Raw genomic sequence first — 20,885 nt, 5'->3', positions numbered from 1 at the left:
TGGGTTTTTTATATGATCACAGTGTAAGTGCACCGAAGTGTGGGGTCATCAGCTCCTGCTGTGCCTCTGCGTGTCGGGTCACCTGGCTAGTGCCACAGGTGCCAGTGCCCCTTGTTGTGCAAAGGGTTGGCAGTTCATGGCGCCTTGCCTGGAGCTCCCACCACCCAGAGCTCAATCTGCAGCTGCACACTGAGCTACCTCAGCTGAATGTATTCCTCAACAGCTACACTTGCACTGTATTGCTCCTTGATGTCAGCAGTCTTGAGTAAAAGTTGTCTCACATTTGTTTGTTCTTGGTGGCTGAGCCATAATATGTGATCCTGTGTGTGGCTATTTAATGCAGGGGATTTCTCTGCCATCTCGCAATTGAATCCCTAGAGTCAGAGCCATGTAATTTATAAGGGACCTCAGGAGGCCTCCAGTCCAGCTCAGAGCTGGGTCAGCGTTCAGTTCGAACCAGAATGCTCAGGTCTTTATCAGTCTGGTGCTCAGCTTTATCTGTGGCCACTGATAAGTAAATAAACCACCTCATTGAGCAAGAAGTCCATTTTTTTCTTGTTAAGCCTTTTATTATTAATGCAGCAATAGGAATTTTTCTTCTTGCCCTTGATGTTCCTTGTAAATCTTAAGTCTATATAAGCTTAAACTGAATAACTGAGATGGACTACCATGTAAGAATTCATGAAAAGGGATTTTGGAGGAACAAGGTCTGCCTAATTATATTTTATAGTTTCATTCAGGTGTATTGAAGTAATGACTTTCTAAAATACTTGTAAGTAATTGTTCTTGAATAGCTGCAGCCTCATTTACCATCTCAGTTTAATCAAACAGAGGGTGTATTTTTTTGTTGTGTTGGGGTTTTTTGGGGGTAGGAGAAAGAATATCCCTAATATGAGGTATAGTATCATATATAAACATGATAAACTTTGTTTAGAACAGAGTTGGATTCAATGTAAATGGATGTTAACTCTTTGGCTTTCAGTGACAATTAATAAATTACTTAGAGGCTTTTCAGATCTTCAGTTTTTAAAATTGTAATATTTATGAATTTGTAACAGAATAGGTGTTCACCTGAAAAATGTAGTGAACCTTTCTCTAAAGATGTCTCCAAAAACTCCAAAAAGAGTGGTTTAAATTTGAATAGTGTCAATGCCTCTCTGGATATTTCTTATAGCATTACTACTATTACAGAACATTCACTCCCATCTTCTTGATATAAACTTCAGGGAACCCATACCTGTATTTTAACTATAGCTCTTATGTGTATGTCTTGGCCTCTAATGTGCAACATGTCTCATTTGGCTCTCCCAGCCCATAATTTCCATCAGCAAGGAAAATTACCAGATCATTCCTGGGTTTGTAAATTCATCTAGAAAATGTTCTGAAGTTTCAGTAGGGTGATATAGATTGTATTTACTGTTCCAAATACAGCACTTCATTTTGCTATATGGTTTCTAATATATGTTTTCCACAAATAAACATTTTTTTCCTCTGTACTAAATAGAAAATTTAGTTGTCCTCTTTATGAACCATGTTTACACAAAAATTTTAGAGTTACAGTTTCTCATAAAGGAATACACACACACACACACACACACACACACACACACACACACACACACACACACACATATATATATACACACACTTGACAGCCGGACTGTTTCACTGTGCTGCTTTCCCACAGGAATGAAAGGAAAAGCATTTTAATGACATTCTCAACTGCAAAGCTAATTCCTATCAGAAAGGCATCGCTGAATACAAAAAGTTTCTATAGGATGTCCAAATGCAAGATAAATTTCTGGTTTACATTCTTAAAGGTGCAAATACATGAAATTTTGGTAGAAGGGCTTCACCTGTTTCCTACTAACTTTGGGACATATTGAACATTCAGTATTATTAAGGGCAAGCATAAGGAACATTTTTCCTGGGCCCAGGATGATGCTTTGGGGTCACATTCATGAATACCTCACAGACACCTGACCTGTAACTCGCTGCAGTGTTTTCTCCCCAGATTCTCCACACAAAGTTGCATCCCACAGTGCTCTCTGCAGGCAGCCCCATGCAAAGCACTTTTCCCCCGTGCCCCATTTTCCTGTGCAGCACAGTGCCTTTTCACCCCTGTGCTCATCCTGCCCCACAGCCAGCACACAGCTGCCCACACCAACCATCACCTGCACCACAGTGCGCCCACACCTCCCACGCTCCTGGTGCCAGACCGTGCAGTGCAGCCTCAACACAGGGTTTCCATTGCTTTTTCTGCTTTAAATTTCTGATTTAAATCCTGTGCTCTCAGGCTTTTTCTGTATGGGCCATGGTGATTTAAAGTGTTATCTGCAAAAAGACTTTCTCTGGGACTGTGCATTTGGTGTTTAAGCTATCAATGCATCCATGATGGGTGTTGAAGGCAATTTTGAAATCCTGCAAATTAAACACAGCTGGTAGGAAGAGGAGGTGCTGAATTGGAACATGCCTTCAAAAAGGGAATTTAAAAATGCTTTCCCACTTCTGATGCAACTCCTTCGAGTTCTGATTACTATGATTTTTATTTCTTACATTTAATGTGTGGTGTTATGTGTTCAATAGGCAGAGCCCAAAGGTTTTTGGAGGCATTCTGAACACTTAGAAGTAAAGGTTTATGCACCACTAACACATGTTTCTGTTTGACATTCCCATCTCAGAGAAGATTTTGAGTGTGTTTGTGTGAGGTTTGGCTGTTTATCTAGATGACACTAAAGCAAATGAATCTACTCATTTCCCTGCCATCAATGATGGTGTGGTTTAATTAATTTACGCCAATTTATATGTTTATGAAGCAAAAGAGCAGAGGTCAACACGTGAAGAAAATAAGCTGCTTCCTTCCCACTGAATCCTACAATTGAAAGATACCTCAATCAGGTCCAGGCCAGGCAGTACACAGCACAAATGGGACATGAATCATGGTGGGAAGGCACATGATGGGAGTGAGGGAGGGGAGTGGGAATCCTCTTCTCTGCCTCTTCTGGTATGTGAGAGAAAATCACCTGCCTGGCTGATGTAAGGCAGCTCATTTTGACCACAGAGGACACAAAAAGTACTCTCCTACTTTCTAGCACTGGCATGAGGATGCAATCTGATTAAGAAAAAGGAAAGGCATGTGACATAGTCCCTTTATTATACCGTTTTTAAGTTTGACATCTAAAATTGATGTCTAAGACTCATCTAGTCAATTTAATTTTGTGCATTTAAAATAATGATCAAGTTGCTCAGGGTATGTGTAACTGTGAAAAATAATATCAGCTAATTTAATCAACTTTGATCAAGAGTATCAAAAACCAGTACTTAAATATTTTAAATGTTGTGTTGTTTTGGTGTTACTGTATCCTGCAATATAGTGTGCATCTAAAGCATTAGTCAAAATCAAAATCCTTAAAAGGATTTAAAAAGTGTATCCCTCAGACACTATTTGTGTGTCTGGCAGTGTCATGATAGCTGGATGAGAAACATGAGAGGAAAAATGAAGTGGCATAATGGGCACCAGCAATCGCTTCCCAAGGTCTGAGACCTATTTATTTTTCTGTTCCCTGGTGTTTAGCTACATCTCTATAGATGAAACACTTCAGAGTCTGGAGGCCCGTTCCTTCAACAGTTTAAGTAAAGTCACTCACATGTAAGTACTGTTATGAATACAATGTTGAGATAAATTTTGGATGTGTGAAAATAACATATATGATGATGTTTGAGTTGTCATTCCTGTCTCCTCTATATCTAAATATTCCTTTTCTCACTTTCTTTCTCTGTAATGTGGAATGAGTATCTTTTTTGAGCTAATGTTATTGTGCTTTCTTTCCATACATCTTTTTGTTTTCCTTGCTCTTCTGTATTCTCCCATAGAAATGTAGGTAAATATAGTGAAAAGTACGTGGGGCTACATCATGAGATTGAGGGCAAGTTGAAATAAAATGGCAATTAAGAATTACTTCTGTCAAGTTACCGCAGGTAAGTGTAAAACAGTAATATAAGCACCAGAACTAAAACCAGGAAGGCCAAAGCATAGAGTAAAATGGCACTAGCTGGTGACTTGAAGAATAATAAGTAATCATCCTGAAAGTGTACTAGTAAAATGAACAGTGTTTATATGGTTATTAAATGGAATGGGAATAATATGGAAAAGGCTTCCAGGAAGTGTTTTTATACCTTTTTTAGTCTGATATTCTGACTAATCCTCACCAAATTATGAAATAGGGCAGTTACAGAAATGGTAGGATACCTTTATCCAGAGAGTTCCTGTCATTCATCAGGATCCTATTAAAATGAGAACATAATGTATTGAATAAAGAGCTTCCTGTATCTGGTGCTCTTCCATGTTTCCATAACTGATCCAAAGGAGGGAATGGAAAGCGTGCCAGTGTTGTAAACTTCATCATGATGAGCTACAGTTTGGCACACTTCAGAGAAGAATTTTGTTTGGAGGGGTTCCGTGGGAGAGCACTGTTGGTCATCATGAATCCAGAAAACATTGTCATAGAGGAAAGACTTCTGTGTCCAGAAAGAAAACATGCCAGAGGCAGATACATCTTTTAAGGTTGTTGCAAGGGGTGAAAACTACCATCCATTTTCCACACTAATGTTTGACAAAGAAAAAGTAATAATAATGATAAATTAGATTAGACAAGATTCATGTTAGACTCTAGGAAATGTTTTCATATGGCTGGCATAAGTAAACACTAGAATTTTCCTGGAGACAATGTCCCTATCACTGCAGACCATTAAGGCTGTGTAATCAGAAACTTCATAGATCTATTTAATCTATACTCAGAGAAAGAAACTGAAGTAGACAATCACTTAACACTGCTCTATTTTCTATGATTTTTTTTTGCCTTTCACTTTACACAATGTGAAAAAGGAAGACTAATAAAGTTACAGAAGAAAGTAATATTAGTGTTACTATAGACAAAGAGAAACTAATGCTAGAAAGTGTAAGTGGCTCCTCTAAGAGAACTTGACAGGCATAGCTAGAAATAGAGTGCAGGATCCCGAGACCTAGTTTAGTCCAATAATATACTCCAGTTTTATACCTGAAAGAGATTCACAGGAAGACTCTGGTGTAATATCAGCATTTTTCTTTAGTCATAATATCATTCCCTGTTCTGTAGATGGTTTTTCCAGGCATGTCATTAAAGTAAACTATTTATAAACGGCGGAGGAACTGGACTTCACCAACAAGCTTATGAAGTTTATAGTGAAGACCTTTTATTACACAAAGCACACAGTTTATATAGGGTTAGAACTACAGCTTATTGGCTAAAAGACTTAACACACCACCACGCCAGATACTTCAATTGGTTAAAGCCTATCTCTCACAAGTCCCATGTTTATATTATTTCATCCTGGCTGTTTTCGTGCCCCTGCAGAGTCCTGTGAATTCCTACTATGTGAATTCTTGGGGAGTAACCTCCTCCCTATCAGCCAGCAGCAGCTGAGCTCCTTGCTGCTTCTGGCTGATAGCTCAGTCTCACAGGGTTTTTCTATAGATCTGAATTGCTCACTTTTGATTTTACTGTAACAACAGCCATGTCACATTTTCTCCTCCTCTTTCATAGTTGTCTTTAGAATTTCTTGACACAAATGAACATTTAATGAAACATTTACTGGCAGCACATTTTGTCAGCAAAGAACAATGCATTTGCTACTCTGTGCTACAAATTCCTCATGTGGTATTCCTTTTATGGTTCACTTTATTAGAAGTTAAAGATAAAATGCTCTTGGGCCATTGCATTTCATGGTAGGATTCTTCTATGCAATATGCTTTTGCAGATAGCCAGCAAAGAAGGGCCATCTCTACCACTCAAAAGTACTTACCAGGCTTTTAAAATCTGTCTGGAAGGAAGGTACATGTATGATTTAATCAGGGAATAGCCAGGTATCTGATAAGTTACACAGTTGCATAGAAGACGTGAAAGAAAGCAATTTATAAATTTGATAATTTTTATGAATTTCTTCTATAACTCCTAATTTGTTAACACTTATCATTTTTGGGTTTGATTTCCTTTCCAAACAACAGAACTATACAGGGCTGAATTTATATGTTGTGTTATGCATTTGAGCAATGTTCTCCATTTACATAGTATTTTCAAAGTATTATTGCTAAAATAATAGTGGGTTAAGATGTCAAGGTATTTTAAATGAGTGGGAGATTACTCTAACGATTTTGTAAAGTAATTTCACAAAGTTCCATTTTTACAGCTTATTTTTCATTGAACTCTCATAAAGTGCAGTTTTATGTAAATAATCTTTTTACCCTAATTTAAACTAATACACACAGTTTCATTTTAAAAACATTTGGGTTTAAATATAAAAGTTTATTAGGAGAAAATTTAGTGTTTGTGGAAGGGAGGAACAAATTGCTTTGGCTTGAGTCAAATGTTACGTGAATAGGCATCCTGTGTTCGTCACGATCTCTGCCTCCCAAGCTTAGGGTGCGCTTCTGCCCTGATCTTCAGCAATTCATTTTCTTGGTCCTAATTTGGTTCATGTGCCTCTGTCCTGACTTCTGGTTCTTCCAAACCTCATCTCTCTTTACACATAGGTCATATTTTTATGAATTTCTGTCTTTCAAGCACTGAGCAACTTCTGCAAACTAAGGATGTTGATCACCTACTGTATTTATTAAGCCAGATCTTATTTTGGTTGTAATCAATGGCAAAATTCCCACTCTATAAAGATGTAAATAAGGGACAAGACTTTGTTGGGGCTTTTTTCTCCCCAGTTGTGATAAAATTGGTCTCACAATGGTTTCTTGTTTCTTCTTTCTTTTTTTTTTAAGTATGTCTCTAAGACAAACTTAACCTGATTACAAATTCAGAACTGTCTCTCCCATACAAATACATAAGTATGTTTTTTTTCTAGATGTAATTGTGAAAGTGTCCAATTAGCAGTCAGTATCTCTGTGTAGCTGTTTTACTAGTAGAGCTGCAGCTTGGTAACATTACACTAAATAAAAACCTTTTATAATTAGGTCTTTGTTTCTCAGGGAAACATTCCTATGAAAGGAACCTCACTCAGAAAAAAAATCACTCTTTTCCTCTCTTCTCTGTGTCTCTGCTCACTCTCCTCTGATCTCTCTTTTCTCCATTCTCATTGTCAAAAACTATTCTCCTCTTATACAACCACATAAAAAGCCCTCTCAGCATTTGAGACCAGGGCCAAAGGTTCTGGTTCAAGTGGCTTGCCCTCATGTAAGTGACGTCATTTGGAGAGCTGGTGGGGGACAACTCTGCGTCTCTGCAGTGAGCTGCAGTGAGATGGAGCCAAGGGCCAGGGCAGCCTCACCATCCTCTGGGCCAAGGCTGCATTTCCCTTGGGCAGCTTTTGATGCCAGGCTGTGGCATAGAGCACTGCAGAAAGAAAAAGGATTTGATGGAAATATATGAGAAGCAACTGGAGAGGAAGACTGAAGAGATTTCTGGGGGGCTGCTGTGTACCTGCAGTGAATTTGAGGGCATAGGGATAAGTGCTGTGAAGAAAACTCATTAAAATCTGCAGTCTGGAAGTAGGGAATTGACTGTTGGGAGCCTAAGCCAGTTTTCTGTGCCAGTGGTGCAAAAGCTGGACAGGAGTATGCAGATGAAATAAAGCAGATAGTTTGGCTGTAGGGGGAGAATAAAACATGGAAGTAGATGTAGAAGTGAGACAAGCCAAGGAAGCTATAGGGAAAGTAAGTTTAAGATGGTAACGAGGGGGTCAAAGTTATTACAAGAGAGAAAAAATAACTTATTTAAAACATTTCAGAATTTCTGACCTTGTTATCCTTAGTCTTTGAAGTTATCTCAGCATAACTTGGTTATATCGCTGCTGTATGGCCAGATTTGCAATTTCTGAATACCAGATTTAAACAAACTAAAGGATGAGTCAATATTGCAAGGCCAATGTGAAAAACATGTCTGGTAAATGAAACTTAGGATCCACTTAAATATGTGTTTGTGATTTTTTAAATGTTACTAAATTCAGATAGAATGTTAAGTAGCATATTAACCTTTCTAGAAGTTACCTGGTAAACGTGTCTCAATTAAATCAGTTTGAATAGTTCTTATTATTAGTTTCATTTTTAGGTTCATTTGGATCTGGAACTAACGAACTAACTAACTAAAGTTATAACTTTGCAACCAAACATCAGTTCATAATTTTTTGTAAGTCTTGACACATGTTTATATCATTAAGTGACTTTCTTTTCATACCTGTTCTTGACATGATAAAGTTTTTTTTTATTTTCTTTAAAGAGCAACACTAAGTTGCTGTTCATGGACAGTCAGGTGGTGGTTTGATGTGATTCTTAGTGCCAGAACTAGAATTTCAAACATCAATTTTCTTAAAGGACAAATAAGCCAGTTTTAAATAGTATAGACACCTCTTAATACAGAGCAGAGGTGTGTAAAGTCACTTTGAACAATTTTGTAAATATTCCACAATAATTCTGTGACTTTGTGGTAGGCAGCAGCCTGTTCCTTTCTTATGAACACCTCTAAGTAATTTTAGTTAGGACTGCTAAGTGAGATGTTTGTTTAGGGCACCTTTTGCCTTTTTGCATCAATGGTGAAGAAAAAATGCCTTATTAACTGTATCAGGTTTTTATATCTTAAAAGGATTCAGGATTGTTACATTGCAGTATGCTATGATTAGGTTATGTTTGTGGAGTCTGTCAAAGCTGCATTACAAAAGTCATCTAAAATCAGTTCTCATAGACAGATATCTGCAAACTAGCTTATAGACATTTTTAAGTATACTCTGGCATCATCTGCATTTTAGGCAGCTTAGTCTACTAATAATTTTCTTAGAGCTGCTTTTCAAGAAACCTTAACTTTTTATTTCAGAGAGTTTCAATCTTTTCAGCTCACCAATTCATAAAAGCCAAATTATAAAAGTGCAAACCCTGCTTAATGAATTTACTGATAATCAGCTTGCTCTTCTTAGCTTTATGAATCTTTTGGTATTAATCTTTATACCACAGGAGTCTTTTGACTACAATTTGAAAATTAGCATCATATAATATTTATGCACCTTTAAGTATATTACTCATGATGGATTACTGTAAAAGAAATAGTGAAATCCAGTTTGTGTATTGCTATCCTGTTTTCTGATGGGCTCAGAACTATTCAAATATCTCCCTCCTTACCAGCTTAACTTCATAGGCTCCTTTATCAATGGAGCAGTGAATATCCTTTCAATCTGTGATTTTAGGGGGGAATTCCTTCTAGTACTCTAAGATTAATGATGTTTGAATGTTTAAAACAAGGACAGCAGTACAGTTCATGAATGGAACTGAAGATCTTTCTTTTTTTTCCATGCAGATGAGATGAGAGGCCACATATTCAGGACAGTCAAATGCAGGAAGCATATTTGACTGAACTGGAAGTAGGAAAATTTAATTCTCCTCATTTTTTTCCTTAGCATAACATTCACTTTTTTCAAATCACCTTTTAGCTTTTTATACCTCTCTTATCCTCTCATCTATTTTGACTACAGACTTTGAAGCAACTGTCTATCTGCTCTACAGTGGGCCCTTTTCTTCCCTTTGGACTTGAAGACACCTCTGTAATAAAGTATAGGATGAAATGCAAGTATAAAAGCAGTAAGCATTAAAGCATAGTTCTCTTCTATTCCCAGCATTACTAATTCAATGAAATTGAACAGCAGGGACATAAACCTTTCCCCATGTTCAGCTGAATCACTGATTCCCTCACTCACGCTGTTTAGTCTTGTCTCTCATTACTAAGCTGAGTGTCTCATCTGGCAGTTTAAAATAGTTTATTCCCAGATTAATTAGTTTTTCATTTGCCTTTTTTAAACAGCACATGTCCTCTAATGGTCCAGTTACTTAATAAATCAAAATTGTATCTCATTACATTATTTTGTTTTTTCAGTTTTAGTACCTTCTGCAGATTTTGAATTCTTACTTCCACTACCCTCATCCAAATAATTTACGCAGAATACTAAGAATAGCAACAAGCCAAAACCTGATGAGTCTGTGAAACTCCAATGCATTATCCATTTCCAGGCTGAAGGCTGATCTAAAGGCATTCTTTCCCTGGAATATGCTTGGTCTAAAACAGAGGAGTATCAGGCCAGGAAGCTCATGAGTCCAACATTTTGAAGGCAGTCAGTGATGGAGAAAACATGTCAGTTAAAGTTTATGGAACAAGTTCCACTGTTGGGAGTGTTACTATAATTATTCATAAAATAGTTAATAAAATAATTTGAGAGAAGCAAGAAAGTGACACTGAGAGGATCTGTTTTTAATACAGAAACACAGCTAAAAGTAGTAACAGACATGAAGAATATTTGCATGCAGCAGTACAGTAGCAGTACTATAGCTATTAATGGTATCAGTTTAATGAGCAAATAAAAGGTAAATCCTTATTTCCCTCCAGTGTTGTAATAAACAGCATAAAAACTGAAGACTTGAAAGTTGGAACAGAACTCTTTTGTCAGTACAACAGTATATAGAGAGGCTGAAGTCTTCATACTGGTATCTAGATTCTGATTTATCTACTGTCTTCTGTCTCTTTTCCCACTTCCATTTCTTAGACAACTTGCCTGGGTTGATTTTATCCTGTAAAAATAATTCCAGTGGCAGAGGTAGTCTTAAACCCCGATTTTCTGAGTCTTATGTTGTGTAGATGACTTGGCACTGTTAGGCCACAGTAAATTAAATACTAGTGGTTTCTGCCCACTGAGTTTCTGTCCAGTAGCAGCACTTCTTGGACTGGCTTAAGATCAGAACATCACCCACATAACCTACACCACTATGCCATCAATACCTGTCATCTTCATCATCCTGCTCCATATATGTAGCCAGAAGTGCTTTCTTCAGCCTATTGCTCCACTGCTTAGTATCAGGAGGAAGACTGGCACTCTTTCTATATTATTTCTATAATAAGAAAAGCTTAGTTTTGTTCCAGCAGTGTTATAAGACCAGTGTCCAGAGCTGGTTTAAGGTAAAGAAATAGAAGAAAACATGCAAAAACATCCATATCCTTCTGGGGACAGTAAACAGGCCAGGAAATGAAAAGTCTGCATGTCATACGGGGAGGTTATGGGTGGCTTTTTTTATTAAAAGATGAACATTTGTTGCTCTATTGAGTCTAGAAAGGGAATTTTGGCACAGTCTGGTGCAGGCAGACTGCTAGCTGTCATTGTGGATAGAAAAGAAAGAAATCTGCTAGAAAATAGAGGAATGAGACTAATTGCGGGAAATTGCATTAAGGGAAGAGACAAACGTTTCAGAAAAATGAGTAAGTCATGACTCCAGGCAATGATCATGATGGCTGGAGGAGCAGCAGCCCCACCAACTTACCTACAGAAAGCACCCATCATGGTAATAGCTGATTAGTGTCAGGCTGGTTATTCAACATGTGCAGACTAAAAAGCCATTTGCAGACCAAGCTGTTGCCTGGGTAGAAGTATTTAAAGACACTACCGTGGAAAAAAGCTGTAAGGAATGAAGTTTATGCTGTTTTGTGTCATTATATAGCAGAGATACACTGTCCTCTAAACTGCTGGACATGGCTACATAGTGCACTGTGTGTCCCTTTAGGTCTCAGAACAAAGATAAGTGACATGAGTCATCTTTTGATGAGCTCTGAAAAAGATACAGGAAAAGTTATTAAAAATACTGTTAGACACATGAAGAAAGTAAGCAGAAAAATATGACGTAAAATTAGAAGCTACATAGGTGGTTGCACTTTGATAAGATTATTGTATATAAATACTGAAAGTTTTACTTTTCTTCTTTTTACTCAATTTTGCAGATGCAAAACTCTCTCCATATTCAAATTAACAGCCATTAACACAGGCTATTTGTTATTGATTTTAGGACAATGCAGACAAAGGATCCATAATCAAATCTCAGGTGCTTCTTACCCTCCTTGCTTCAACTTGCCACTCTCCAGCATGGCATCTATCCAGCAGATAATGCATCACTGTAAGATTGCTCAGAATGCGTAGTAGTCTTGGGCGAGTGCTGGCTAGTATGTGTTGCAGGAATTAGGTCCCTGAAATTTCATTTTAACATTTCTGATTTCTGCTGGGATAATTAAATATTTATTATCAATGGTCTCTTTTTACAGTGAAATTCGAAATCTGAGAAACTTGGATTACATAGATCCAGATGCCTTTAAGAACCTCCCACTTTTGAAATACCTGTAAGTACTTAGCACCTGTAACAAGTTAGCACTTAAATCTCACAAAAGACTCCTTATCTTATAGCACTTTTGTTTCTTTGCATTTCATTTTGGAAGTGAGTGCCATGCTTTTCCCTGTTGCTTTATTTTAATAACAGAAAGCCAGTTAGGCTTTTACTACTTTTTAAGAAAGGAAAACATTCACAAATTGACCAGTAATTTTCCCACTTGTCTTATCCATTAAATATCTAATACACTAATGTTCCTTGGCAAAATTTCACAGCTAGGTTTCTTCTTAAAATAATTGCTGTCTTACTCTATTTTTGTAGGGAAAAAGGGGAAGAAGGGATACTACATCTTCTATATTTACTAAATATTTACACAGGATTTTAAGGCATACCTGTCAACCAAATGCAAAAAGCCCACCTATGGACACCTGATTTCATACAGCATCTACGGCAGAAGAAGATTGTGAAAAATTCCCATGAATTACTAAAGAAACTTCTCTGCTTTTGAGTAATGTTTGGAAGACACTAGGAAGGACTGTGTGTGTGTGCTGAGGGCAGTGGCAAGGAGGAAAGATTTTTCCACGTTTCTCCTATAGATATGAAAGCGATAAAAAGAAAATAGTAAAAAAATTTCATTCCAGCAGAATAGTTTTAAAGATTGAGAATTATATTTTCTTAAGTTATTTCCACTCTACAGGAGTTCAGAAAGAAGGGGCATTAAGCATATTCACATTTTAAGACAACTTCCCTTTTTAGAACTATCTGGTCTGCTCTTAGCCTCAATGAAAGATAGAGGATTTGGGGCTCCAGACTATTAACTTCATCTCTTAAGTGAAACCAGAGTTTTAATTATTTTCTCTCTATTGATCTCACAAGCTACTTCCCTCTGCAGATCTACTTAGCTGCCTTTTTAGTCTGTCTTCCCATTTTTTAGATTCTATAACTTATCATAAATCTGTTATTTTGAATTTTTTAATTGTTCTTGCATCCTTCTATTTTGCACAGTTGATTATAAATTATTTGATTGACAATAGAGAGGATGAAAGAACCATCCTGCCCTGTTGACCACTTTAAATACATTTTTTGTTGTTGTTCAGTGATTCAATACATGTATTATTTTCCTGTTTCTCCTCTCTTTCAGTGGTATTTTCAATACTGGACTCAAAGTATTTCCAAACCTCAAAAAAATCTACTCATTTGATGTGAATTTTTTACTGTAAGTATCCATCCCCACAGCTGCTAGAATAACTGCCATCTTCAGATCCCAAGAAAACCTATAATGAAGGTTTCTAGATTTGAGAAAAGTATCAAGTAACTCTGAAAAAGACATTTTCCTCAAGCTGTATTTCAATGACCATTAGTACCACAGCTGAAAAATGCCAGGTCACCTGGCACTATACATTTGACCTGGATGAGAGACATGGACATGGAAGCACATTCATGAGACACAGCTTCTACAGGCCTTTTGCCTTGATTTTGTTTTGGTTTTGTAATGGCTGTGCAATACTTGAATTAATCTGAAGTCAGAATAGTGAGACACACAGGACCTGAGCTAGCATACATCCTGCTAACACAAAGTCATCCTATCGACATCCTTCCCAGAAATTTTTCCTGGCATGGTGAAGCAAATTGCAGAACAATTTCTTGAAGAAAGAGATTGGGAAAACAAATTGGGGAAAGGAGGTCTCCCACTATTATCCTTAAATGTATCGCAGAAACAAATAGTTCTGCTCTGAATTCTAAAAAATAAGCAGATGTTTCTTGGTATTCAAAAAGCAAAGACAACATCCATCTTTATGAACTAACCTGCAATTTAAGTGCACATTCTGGCTTGTAATCAAGACAAGAAGGAAGAGCAGCTCAGATGAAGACTTGCAGGCTGATGCAAGATAAAAGTATCTTGGTCACTTCTTGGTCCTAGAGAAGAGTTAGAAATCTTATATGGTAGCAGTTTCCATCTGAAGAGGCTCAAATGCTGGATGGGCTAGGCAAAAGGCCATTAAAAATGAGAAGTATTATGCTAAAAGGTGACTTGCAAAGTCATTATTGATGATCTACCCCAGGCATTGTTTCAGTGCTATGGGGCGTTCTTGGTCAAGAATGGTCAGTTCCCACTGCATTCATGGCATGGATGAACCTGAGAGCAGTGAAGAAATGCTGCTTGTTTTGTTAAAAGTCTGGACCTGTAGTAAGCAATGAGATCTTCCCTCCCAAGTATCTTCTGAGACTAGAGATAAGCCTTGTTATAACTCACACTCCATAACTTGTAGCTGTTATGTTCACCTTAGCTGTAGGACTCCAAGGTAGAAACCTGAGTCGTTCAGAGCTCTGAGGGAGGATACACCTATATCTTAAGAACTATGAGGGATTTTCTCAAAGACCAAAAGAGCTTTGGCTTAGATTAAGCTCTCCTAGATTGTAAACTAGATACTATCTTTGCTAAGTAGAGAGAACCAAGGATTTAAAAAAGCTAGATGAAACAGGAGCAGTTTTACAACCATCTGTGTTCTTACTTCCAACCAGCTCAGTGCCCTTCTAAGTGGCAGAAAGCAAAACATTATTTTACTTCTACCTTGATTTTTTTTATACAAATCACTAATAAAAGATAAATATAGGTCTTATATGCTGCAGACTATTTAAAGAGTAGACCTGTACTTTCAAGATATTTCTATGAAATATTTCTAAACATTGCTATTCAATGAAATATAGCCATTTTGTTTCATTCATTAAAAAAATGCTCTTCAAAAAATAATAGAGCTCTAAATTATCAATAAGGTATAGCAGGGGAAAAAGAATTCGTTATATTACTATTTGTCTTTGAGGTCAAGCAAGTTACAAGTAAACATTTATTTAGAAAAGTGAACCAATCTGAAAAGCATCAAACCAAAGTAACTTGTGGTAGAAACCAGCTATCAGTGAAAATTACTTGGAATGAAAATGGTTGTAGTACTGTTCAGCATTAGCACATATGTATGCACATATATATTACAGAAAAGAAATGAAATTGTTCCTGACACACGGACAATTGTTAGGACTACTTCTTAGCCTATGAACGTGAATGGATTGGCCTTATTAAACCATATCTAATCCCAAGCTGAAGAAAAGAAACATTTGCACAATACTTTGGTTTCCAGAGTATAATATGATTGAAGAAAAATCAGAAGAAGAACAATCAGACACTTTGCTCTGGCCTTTGTTTCTACCAGCTTTCTCCTCTCTCCAGATTATCATAGTAAATCTCTTCAGTTCTTTCTATCTTTTGTTACAACAGACTATTGGTTTTAAAATATATACTATTTATTATGACTGCAGAGTAAGAGTGAAACAAGTATTTAAGAAATGACAGATAATAGAACAGTCATTTGAATAAAAGTTGAGAAGAATCATTAGGTTAGATCCCACAGTAAGTTACTTCACTTGTGCTGAATGCAGTTCAGTAAAGTGCAAAGCCTCTGTCCTGAATAATGTGTTATCTGATGTCTTATCTGACCTTAGAGAACAGGATTTCAGCTCTAAAGCCTCTTGGGTTATTCAGTTGACACTGCAGCGTTATTCATTCTGCTAATTCTCTGGCTCATGAGACCAGGGACCTGTCTGTTTCAGTAGCCACTATAATCACACAGGCTGGCACACCTCACCAGGACTACAAAACCCATCTGTCTCACAAGCTCTCTTCCTGGATGCTGGAACATGCTATTCTTCATCCCACATATATCTTCTGGTCTTATATATAACTAAACAGGTTATTCTTTTAAACGTCTATTTAATTTTAAATAAATTAATATTTATTAAAATAAATTTATCTACATTTATAATATAATAGTAGTGTTATTTATTTTAACCTCATAAATAATATAATAAGATGTATATAATAAAATTATTTATTTAAATAAATGGAGTTTTAATTTTTTTTATTATCAAGGCAGAGAAAAATTAATAACAAAGCTGTTCTGGAGAAGATCTGTTGGGAAGATGTTTGATTTTGATATTTTGTCTCCTTTTCCAGTGAAATTGCAGATAATCCTTACATGACTTCAGTGCCTGCTAATGCTTTCCATGGACTTTGTAATGAATCTCTTACCCTGTAAGTTCTTCCAGTTTAAGTCACAAGGCAATTACCTCTCTGCTAATGCATATAGTAAAATGTTTAAAAATAATATCCCTGTCCTACTCTCTAGTAGTTTGTAACAGAGAAACACCATAGACAAGCACTATCCATAATCTAGTTTGCATAAATCCTGTACTTTGACAGCAATTTGAATTTAGTCCTGCTGCTCTTCTTTTAACTGTCTTGATTAAAGTGGTCTTGTTTCATATGACCCTAATGCCAGTGAATGGTTATATTGGAGAAAAGTAAAGGAAAAAGTTTGCAAGGTGTTCCCCCTGTAAAACTACAGCATGATTAGAACTGTGTCTAGTATTTTTGCAACCTAAGTGGCTCATAACATGACAACTAATGGATGGAAAACATCAGACAACTCACCTTTGAAAGAAAATTGTTAAAGAAAGTTCAGTTATGCAAGTCTATTTGAAGTGAGTCACAAAAAAAGGCCTGAAAGGAGTGAAAATTACTGCAGTGAGTTGCGACTTGAACTGCAGAAATTCTAAAACAAACTCCTTTTGCTCTAAGAGTGTAAAAGAAAGAATTCTAAAAATTCAGGCAGGCTTTATAGTAAAATTAGACCTGTTTTGCTAGTTGCTTTAGCCTTCCTTAGCCCTGGCAGGATTTTGTTTCTTTGCTTTTAGTTTGACAGTTGGAAAGTTACAGCAAAGTGTTTTAGTCTCATTCTGTCATTGCTGTAAAAAGAGGTAAAAGATGGCACACCTGCCACATGGTATCCTTGATTCAGGTACATTCAGGAATGCTTCTGGGCATTTGTTTGACCTTGCACTATAACTACTACTTCTTCAAGAGATTAAAATTAACCCATCCATCCATAAATGTGCTGTTGGCAAGAAAAATGATACATAATATGTTAGTTATTCAGATATTGAAGCAACCAAAACAGACTAGTTTAATTTTTTTTCCTTACAGCAAACTGTACAATAATGGCTTTACCAGTATTCAAGGCCATGCTTTTAATGGGACAAATCTGGATGCCATGTAAGTAGAAGATCATTCTCTTCTTTCAGAAGGAAAAAAAACAACCCTTGATGCTTATTTGAGGTTCTGAAATACAAATCTAATTGCTTTTAAGGAGCAAAAAGAGAATATTTATTTCAGTCAGCAATAAAAATATCATCCCTTAATGAGTTTTGCAGTGTGCTTTCCTTTGATATGTGTATTTATAGCTCAGAAATAAAGTCATGGCAGGTAATTTCAGTGTGAGTTTTGTTCTGGTTTGAAGCTACAATAAAATTTTGTTTGATCAGTAACTTTTCTAAGGCAATTTGGAAGATAATTATGCTGTTTTTCTTACAAGACTGTATTTTATTAATTATAGCACTGATAATGGTAGCAGCTCTTTCACAGAAATCTCTCACCTGCAAAAATAAAAATGGTGTAAGTGGCTGGGAGCAATTCAGAGGAACCAGTCACCTGTTTGAGAAATAAGAGATGCATATCTGAAAAGCGTGAATCAACCATTTCATATTTCCCTTCACCTTCTTATGCATTGTTATGGGTTTAGCTAGGCCTAAATTTAGGCTTTAGTTTTCAGAGTAGGCCTTGGATTATCAGTTGACTTGTGCTGGGTCAGGCAGCTGACACTGACTTCTACTGGCCAATGGATTCCATACCACATTCCAACGTCACGTCAAGTATAAATACACTAGAGTAGGAGGAGTTCTCTCGGTTCCCATCATGGCCAAGGTAGAGACAGGACACGCTGCCGCTGTCCTGCTGTGCTGGGCCCTGCTGCTGCCCTGCCACCACTTTGCATTTTGTTTTAGTTCAGGGAAGTAAACATTTTATTGTTAATCTCTTTCTTTTCCTTGCTGGGTGTCTTTTGGGGTGCTTTATGGATCTGGAGTGATGGGATCTGGTTTTGGTGGGAGGTAGAGGATTGTTGTTATATCTAACTTATGTAGGTGTCTGTTATATTGTAGTTTACTTTTAATTTTTTCTTTTCTGTATAAATATATAAACCTGTTTTAAGTTTTCCAGGGTTTTTTCCCTTTTCTCAGTGGGGCAAGGGGAACTCTTAGTCTGTGTTTGGGTAGTTGGCATTTTGCCAGCTCAACTAAACACATGCTTTTTCTGGAAAATTAATACCTACTGAGTGAATATACTTTTTGCACCATACCCAAAGTCATCTGACTCAAACATTAACACAGAATAAATTTCAATTCTAGAGGCTCCGCTTGCTTTGGCAGAGCTTACTCTGGTCCTACAGAGGTTTGACTGACAAGTCCGGCTGTCAGTCTCATGAGTAAAGAGATTTTTTCATCATGAGCTGTTACATTAACCAGAGAGACATGGAGATCAACACAATTATTTTCAGTATTTTATTTTAAACTGGACTTAAATTCTGTAAGAACTCCTTGAGAGCATCCTTCACATAGTCTTAATCTTTCCAAATTGCCTTTTTTACCTTAACAGCTAGCTAGACTTAAAGGTTGAAAGGTTTGAGTTAAACTAAAGATCTGGAATAGATCTTATTTTACTCACAATAGTTCAGTTACTTTGAACTTTCAGATGAGAAAGGAAGTTTCTCATGATGACATAGTGTTTGTAGTAGTGCCCAAAGAAATCACAAGATGTAGAATATGGCAAAATGAATCCAGTGTCTTGGCTTAATCTCTCTAAGCTGTACGTAGCAATACTTAAAACCTTTCTAAGCCAATATATGAACTGTATTCACTCTTCCATTTCTTACATTTGATGAAACACAGGTTGGAGACTATTTTGTAGTAATTTTTCTTTATGTTTCTCTGATAGTGTGAAAGTGCTATTGCTTCTGGCCTCTTTGGAATTCTCATTATTATTATTATTAAAGAATCAAGTGAAAATGTAGTTTTAGAAGATCTGGAGTCCTAAACATTTGCTTTATTGGACTGAGAAGGGTTAGGGTAAGGGTTAGGGTAGATGTTGCTTGCTTACTTTTAGAAAAAAAGTTTGTAATTGGTATGCTTTAAGGATATTTAAATATTCTCTAAGGCTTTAAGAGTAGAGGGCAGAGAGATCTGGATAGACTTGAGAGCTGGGCAATCGCCAACCATATTAAACTGAACAAGAACAATTGCTGTATTCTCCATCTGGCACAGGGTTATCCTGGTTATACATACAAAGTGAGGAACAAGAGGCTGGAGAGCAGCCCCGCAGAGGGAGATCTGGCAGACCTGGTTGATGGCAAGGTGAACATGAGTCAGCAGTGCCCTGGCAGCCAAAAAGGTCAATTGTGTCCAGGGGGGCATCAGGCACAGCATCACCAGTCAGTCGAGAGAGGGGATTGTCCCACCCTGCTCTGCACTGGGGTGGCCTCGCCTCGAGTCCTCTGTGGAGTTTTGGGCACCACAGTATGAGCAGGACATCAAATGTTAGAGTGTGTACAAAGGAGAGCAATCAAAATAGTGAAAGGCCTTGATGGCAAGACCTTGAGGTCTTTGCTTGTTCAGCCTGGTGGAGAGAGGGCTCAGGGTTGACCTCATGCAGCCAACAACCTCCTTGAAGGAGGCAGTGGAGGGGGTGGTGCTGATCTCTCTGGTGAACAGCAATAAGACTCAAGAAGATGGAATGAACCTGCATCAGGGGAAGTTCAGATGGGGCAGTAGGAGAAGGTTCTTCACTGAGAGGGTGGTAAGTCACTGGAACAGGCTCACCCATGGAACTGGTCACAGCACCAAGACTGTCAGAGTTCAAACAACATCTGGATGATGGTTTATGTTTTCAGTCATCCTGCAAAGGAGCAGGGAGTTGGATTCCATGATTCTTATGGGTGCCTTCCAACCTGATATGCTTTATAATTCTTTAATCCTCAGTGAATCTTTCCAGAGACTGGCTATGATGCACTAGTTAATCAAATTATAAAAAAAAAAAGAAAAAAGAAGAAAAAAGAAAACTACCAACAAAACAAGAAAATAACTAAAAGTAGACTTACGTTCATAGCTTTATCTACCAGCAGTAAAAATGGATTATTACAACAAACACTTTCCTCCTCATTAAATCATGACATTTACTTGGAGCAAAGCACTACTCCAGATTTACATGGCAAACTAGAAGCTGAACATCAGTGGTAAAGCCCTTACCTGTTTGATAAACTACACTGAAATTTCTAAACTAATTTTCTGAAGTAGTTTTCTTACCATGTGACAAGATAAGGTATAATTTTGCTAAGTGCATGCTTGGAGATTTATTGTTTCTAGCAGCAGGATTAAGTTAATGCAAAAGCCAAATAATTCATTTTCTCTATTCTGACATTTCTAACTTGAACTCCTGTTTATCTACCACTGTACAGTGAAGTGTTTTTCTCTGGGTCTGATTCAAGGGCCTTTGAACTTGACAAAAATAAAAGCGAAAAGAAACTAAAAGAAAAAGGGTGAAGGAAATTTGAATGGGTTTTGAATGATGATGTGAAGGAGAGAAATAAGTAAAAAAGGGAAAAAATCAAAAACAATAATAAATTTTTGAGAAATTATCCAAAGACTCCATGTTCCATCCATAAATCAGAAGACATTTTGGGAATCTTGGATGCTCTCTTCTACTGTGCACTGTGCCTTTTTACCAATCTTGCACTATTAAAATGCCTGTGTAATTCAAGATCAAAAAATCAATGCAGAT

The 20,885-nt window shown here is 37.1% G+C and overlaps 1 protein-coding gene across 1 annotated transcript in view; it reads left to right on the top strand.

Moving 5' to 3' along the window:
- Positions 1-20,885, top strand: part of TSHR (thyroid stimulating hormone receptor) — a 55,906-nt gene that overhangs the window by 21,301 nt on the left and 13,720 nt on the right. The window contains exons 3-7 of the mRNA XM_071559409.1: positions 3,575-3,649; positions 12,105-12,179; positions 13,308-13,382; positions 16,173-16,250; positions 17,202-17,270. Coding sequence (XP_071415510.1) covers positions 3,575-3,649; positions 12,105-12,179; positions 13,308-13,382; positions 16,173-16,250; positions 17,202-17,270 — 372 coding nt within the window. The remainder of the gene's footprint in view (positions 1-3,574; positions 3,650-12,104; positions 12,180-13,307; positions 13,383-16,172; positions 16,251-17,201; positions 17,271-20,885) is intronic.

Source organism: Pithys albifrons, chromosome 6, assembly GCF_047495875.1.
Source record: "Pithys albifrons albifrons isolate INPA30051 chromosome 6, PitAlb_v1, whole genome shotgun sequence".
NCBI lineage: Eukaryota > Metazoa > Chordata > Aves > Passeriformes > Thamnophilidae > Pithys > Pithys albifrons.
The sequence above is the reverse complement of the archived record's forward strand: the minus strand, read 5'-3'. Positions and strand labels throughout refer to the sequence as shown.